The sequence below is a fragment of the Myotis davidii genome, unplaced genomic scaffold (assembly GCF_000327345.1).
Source record: "Myotis davidii unplaced genomic scaffold, ASM32734v1 scaffold168, whole genome shotgun sequence".
Taxonomy (NCBI): domain Eukaryota; kingdom Metazoa; phylum Chordata; class Mammalia; order Chiroptera; family Vespertilionidae; genus Myotis; species Myotis davidii.
The window spans coordinates 2,426,884-2,432,523 of NW_006383016.1; the positions used below are offsets into that span (position 1 = coordinate 2,426,884).

At 52.9% G+C, this 5,640-nt stretch overlaps 1 protein-coding gene across 2 annotated transcripts in view; it reads left to right on the top strand.

Annotated features, from left to right (window-relative positions):
- The window catches only part of HOXA3 (homeobox A3), a 33,226-nt gene extending 27,592 nt beyond the window's left edge, over nt 1-5,634 (top strand). For both annotated transcript variants that reach the window (XM_006778981.2, XM_015558150.1), the window contains exons 4-5: nt 2,812-3,457; nt 4,827-5,634. In XM_006778981.2, coding sequence (XP_006779044.1) covers nt 2,932-3,457; nt 4,827-5,632 — 1,332 coding nt within the window. In that variant the 5' untranslated portion in view covers nt 2,812-2,931 and the 3' untranslated portion in view covers nt 5,633-5,634. The remainder of the gene's footprint in view (nt 1-2,811; nt 3,458-4,826) is intronic.
- Nucleotides 5,635-5,640: the final 6 nt, after the last annotated feature.

Below are 5,640 nucleotides of genomic sequence, written 5' to 3' on the forward strand. Positions count from 1 at the left end.
CAGAAGTTAAGGTAAGCGGGGCCGCCGCCGGCGCTCTCGGCGCTGAATGGCGGAGTGTACGTCGCGGTGATTTATGGCCGCAGACTTAGATCTCGGTTCAAGAAGAGTTCACAAGCCCGAGCTTCCTTCCCGGCAGTGACTGATACCCTTACACTTCGAGTTCAGGCCGCGTTCCCGTCCCCGCCCCCACCTCTGCCCGCTCCCCTAGCCCAGCCGCAACTTTCCGGGGTTGGGAAGGGAGGCAGGGGTGGACAAGGGGCGCTGGGGGCTCGTACCCGCGTTCCCGGTTACACTCGGGGTGAGGGCAGGCTAAGGAAGGGGCGGGAGTGGAAAGAGAGAGCGGTGGCTGAAGGCAAGAGGTTGAAATTTGGGCAGATCTTCCGGAGAGACAATGGGGCTTGCTTCCCGCACTCAACTCAGCCTCTTCCACTCTCAGCTCTCGCACCTGGGGGCTGCTGAGACAGATCTGCTCCTTCCCCAGCCCTTGTTTGGGGGTGCAAAGCAAAGTTTCCTGGCTGGCAAATCTCCAACTTCTTTACTAGGTTGTAAACTTTGGGGGCTGGGTTGGGGTGGTGGACTGTGTGGGCCCCAGCTGGTTATCTGCTCACCTTAAACAATAGGGAGCACTTTAGTGGGGTCTGGGGGGTGAATTCATATTTTAAGTTTATGTGGGTTGTTGTTTGCTCTTTGATTTTAAAAGGTATTTTTGTTATTTTACAACTTGACAAAAAGACTTAGTAAACAGCAGGCCGGTGTAGCTTATGATAATGGGTTAGCAATTCACTTGAAATAGTGCACATTCAAAATCAACTTAATTTTGTTTTATCTAATATCTTGCTGTTCAAGTGTCTGGAGTAATTTTCTTAACCTGACGTTTTATTTTACACAAGCCTTGTATCTTAAAAATTTATGATGGCAGACATTAACACTGCCAAATGTAATAGGAACTGTTTTCAGTGAAAGAACAGGAAACAGACGTTAAAGGGCTATTCTGTTTTAAATTTTATTTCATCATTTATTTACTTTTGATTTTGGTATCTGTAGCTTTCTATCTCCAAAAGAGAAACAATACTCCAGGGCTCAAGATCATGCACAATGGCTCTGGATAAGGGATGCTGTAATTTTTAATTGAGGTTCTGGAAAATTAATTGTGCTTGTTTTCCAGATGTTGGTCAGATTGTTGGTTTAATAATGAAATTCAAAGGAGTTCGTTATTGAAGACAAAATTACAGTGTAATCATCACTAGTAGATGCTTATTACATTATTTTTTTCTGGTTAACAAAGTGTCTGCTATTCCTGGAAAACTTGAATAACTTCAGGACTCAAATACACAGAGTTGGGGGTGTGAAGTGTAAACCATTTTCTTCATGAATTTGTCATTGTAATTTTCTTTAAATGGTCAGATGCTAACATTCTGAGTGTGTCAGAGTGTGACTGTGACTATGTGAACTCACATGGAACTTTTCTGAGCAGAACCAGAGGTTGACCATGCAAAGGTTGGGGGGTGGGTGGGGGGAAGGAACAGATTTCACTTCTGCAAACTGTTTCTAAAACACAAAACAAAAAAAGGCTTGAGAGGGCTTTCCATTGCTTTTTAGATTTCCAGGGTTGCCCTTCACTTGGTGTTTCTGAAGCAGGTAAATAGGCCAAGTAACAAATATCAACAACAACAGCACACAAAGATCAGGGAACTCTGGCAGGATTTTATGGCTTGTGCTCCCATCCCTCGTCCAGAGCCAAATGACCCCCATACATCAAATTACATAGCAGTTTCTAAGACAGAACCTATTATCGTTAAGTTGGAAGGAGAGTTCAAGCCGTGGTCATGGAGATGAACGCTGGTTTTTCAGGTTCCTGGTGGGTTGTTTTTTTCTCTAATCCATCATGTTTTAACAGGTAGAATTTGATAGTTGCCTGAATAACAGCACCTCAGAAAACCCAAGGCAGGAGGGTCTGGGGACCTTTTTCAGCAGCGGAGAAGAGGTGGGAGTGGCTTGCTGGGACATGCCTGAGAAATAGGAAAAGGAGAGGAGTAAAATGCTGTCCAGGATTTGAGTTTGATTTGCTGGGGTGGGTGTTGGTGGTGGTCCCTCCTCACACAGGATATCCCATCTAAAGTTTTCTCTCTCCCCTTCTCAGCCACAGGGGCTCATTTGGAGGTGGGCCATATCCCTGCACAAGGGAGAATAACTGCCTAACGATCTCAGCTTCTGAAATTCAGTAGGGTCGAGTAGGGCAATTACCTGAACATTTTTTGTGCATACCTCTCTTTGGTTCTGGAACATCCAAAATGGGGGTGGATGGGACATCACTCCCTGTCAGGGCTCTTTTGGTAAATACAAGTGGTAATGCGAGAATTGGAGAAAAAAAAATTGGTGACTCCCCTTTGCCTCCTTGCCCCTTCTCCAAAATTTCCAGAGGGAGAGGGACCTGGGGCTCGCTGGAGGAGGTGCCGGAGCACAGAGGAGGGGACACCCTGAATTTCTTCTTCCTTGGAAAAGAAGGATCCCAACCCCGTCCCTTTCTAACCCATCAGGCCTTTCTTCTTGTGGACTCCAGCTCCCAGCCCTCACTCACTCTCCTCCTCTCTCCCCGGAAAACCCCCCAACTCCAGACGCAAGTTAAGCAAATATTTGTAGCCGCCAGTAAATTCCAGCGGCTTTTTATAGCGCGGCTCTCTGCGCCCGGGGCCAAGTCGTGCAGCTAAATATTGCTGACCACTTTTTCTTTTATGGCTTTCATGTCACTTAGCTATTGAGAGTAAGATGGATTTGCGCGGAGCCCTCACCGCGCGATTCTCACCCCCCCAGGTCTGCGCGGGGCAGCCATTGGCGGCGGAGCGTCACGTGACCGCGGGGGCGTGCCAATGTGCGCCCTCACGGGAGTCAAGCCCCTGTCAGAGTGTGTGATCAAGATCGTGAAACAACGCGATGCAAAAAGCGACCTACTACGACAGCTCCGCGCTCTACGGTGGCTACCCCTATCAGGCAGCCAACGGGTTCGCTTATAATGCCAGCCAGCAGCCATACTCGGCGTCCGCAGCTCTGGGCGCGGAGGGCGAGTACCACCGACCCGCCTGTTCACTCCAATCACCCGCCAGCGCTGGGGGCCACCCCAAGGCGCACGAGCTGAGTGAGGCATGTCTGCACACCTTGAGCGGGCCGCCCAGCCAGCCCCCAGGCCTGGGCGAGTCCCCCCTGGCCCCGCCACCGACCCAGGCTGCGCCCCCTGCCCCTCAGCAGCCTCAACCACCTCAGCAGCCCGCTGCGCCAGCTCCTGCCGCGCCCCCCGCCCCATCTTCAGTCTCCCCACCTCAGAATGCCAGCAGCAACCCCACCCCTGCCAGTGCGGCCAAGAGCCCCCTACTCAACTCGCCCACCGTGGCCAAACAGATCTTCCCCTGGATGAAGGAGTCTCGGCAGAACACAAAGCAGAAAACCAGCGGCTCCAGCTCAGGTAAAGGGGTGCCTTCTGGAGGAGGGTCCTCTGGCCTGGCTCCAGGTTTCCCAAGCCAGCTCCAGGCACAGCCAGCACGGCTTGGAGCGCTGGAACATTTCCAAGGACCACTGCTCCTCCACTCTATCCTACACAGGTTTCCAGAGTCTTTGCAACTAGGGAGGTGACAGGACTATGTATGTGTACAGGAACCCCCAGAGAGACCTAATGGAAGTCTCTCTGGACTCCTCCAAGAGCGAGTGGGCCTAGTGAGTTTGGAATCACTTCTTCTACTCTAGGAGTTAGGACCTTTGTGCAGAGCAAACATGAGCTCCACTTTCTTTTTTGTACAATTCCTTATTTTTAGTGCAATAGTGACACCCACCCCACACTGCAATGTGTCAGAGTAAAAGCAGGTCTAATCACCCTCCAATTCAGAATCAATGCTTTGCTTATAATCAGCCTATTTTTAATTTTTGCTCCAGCAGATGGAGTGGCTGCCTTGCCTCTGGGAAGGCCCCCCTCAGACTTAACACAATGAAGGCAGCCAGGATCTCCTCTGGGAGGGGATTCAGACTTGTCATCCTAATGGGAACCACATGGGCATCCTGGAACCCGACTCCAGGGGATGATAGGCCCTAGGCCTTAGGGCTTACCAGTATCCCAGTTACCTTTGCCCCTGCCTTCTCCAGTTGCCAGTGCTCTAGTCTGAGAATCTGGGACCTTCCTGCACTCGGATATGGGGGCCAGGGAGGACACAAGATTAGTAGGCAAAGCTGGGGCAGGCTGCTTGATGACATGAGAAACCTAATTAGTAGGACCCAGCATCAGGGGCCTGGGTCTCTCCACCAGAAATGGATACTGTTGATGGGTTCTCTTCCTTTGAGCAGAGAAGTCTTTCAGATTGGGGCTCCTGCTCCACCACCTCCACTGGGGAAGTTATGTGTCCAGTTGAGGCAGCTGTCCACTCAGACAGACAGTGACTGGAGGAAGGGTTTATTGAGTGTATATTAGGTGGACCACATTCCAGCGAGTGTGAAGGGAATGAAGGTGGTGAGACCTGCCCACAGGGAGCTTGTAGTCACAGGCCTGCAGGCCCAGAAAGGAGTCAGAAAGTGAATAGCTCAGGAAGGAAGTACAGACCTGGAAGGCAAACTGGGGGTTCTGCTTTTCTGTCCTTGACCCCCTTGGAGAAGCCTATGATTTGCAATTTGACTGAGTGAGGGGCTACCTACCAGCACTGTTTCCCACTAGGATGGAGGAAGCATGCACTTCCTCCTCACCCTTTCTGGGCCCTGACAAATAGAGGACACATTGGGGTTCATAGCAAGGAGGGGCCTGGTTGGGGAACAGCCCCTGACACCACTCTTCCTCTCTTCTGTCCTGGCAGGGGAGAGCTGCGCAGGCGACAAGAGTCCGCCTGGGCAGGCGTCCTCCAAGCGCGCACGCACGGCCTACACCAGCGCACAGCTGGTGGAGCTGGAGAAGGAGTTCCACTTCAACCGCTACCTGTGCCGGCCACGCCGCGTGGAGATGGCCAACCTGCTGAATCTCACCGAGCGCCAGATCAAGATCTGGTTCCAGAATCGTCGCATGAAGTACAAGAAGGATCAGAAGGGCAAGGGCATGCTGACGTCATCAGGGGGCCAGTCCCCAAGTCGCAGCCCAGTGCCTCCAGGCGCTGGCGGCTATCTGAACTCTATGCATTCGCTGGTCAACAGTGTCCCCTACGAGCCCCAGTCGCCCCCGTCTTTCTCCAAGCCCCCCCAAGGCACCTATGGGCTGCCCCCTGCCTCCTACCCCGCACCTCTGCCTAGCTGCGCGCCTCCGCCGCCCCCACAGAAGCGCTACCCAGCTGCAGGGGCAGGCGCAGGGGGCACACCCGACTATGACCCGCACGGGCATGGCCTCCAGGGCAACAGCAGCTATGGGACCCCACACTTACAGGGAAGCCCCGTCTTCGTGGGGGGCAGCTATGTGGAGCCCATGAGCAACTCTGGGCCGGCCCTCTTTGGCCTAACTCACCTCCCCCACGCTGCTTCGGCTGCCATGGACTACGGGGGTGCTGGGCCGCTGGGCAGTGGCCACCATCATGGGCCTGGGCCAGGGGAGCCGCACCCCACCTACACGGACCTTACCGCCCACCATCCTTCTCAGGGAAGAATTCAGGAAGCCCCCAAGCTCACCCACCTGTGATGGTGGAC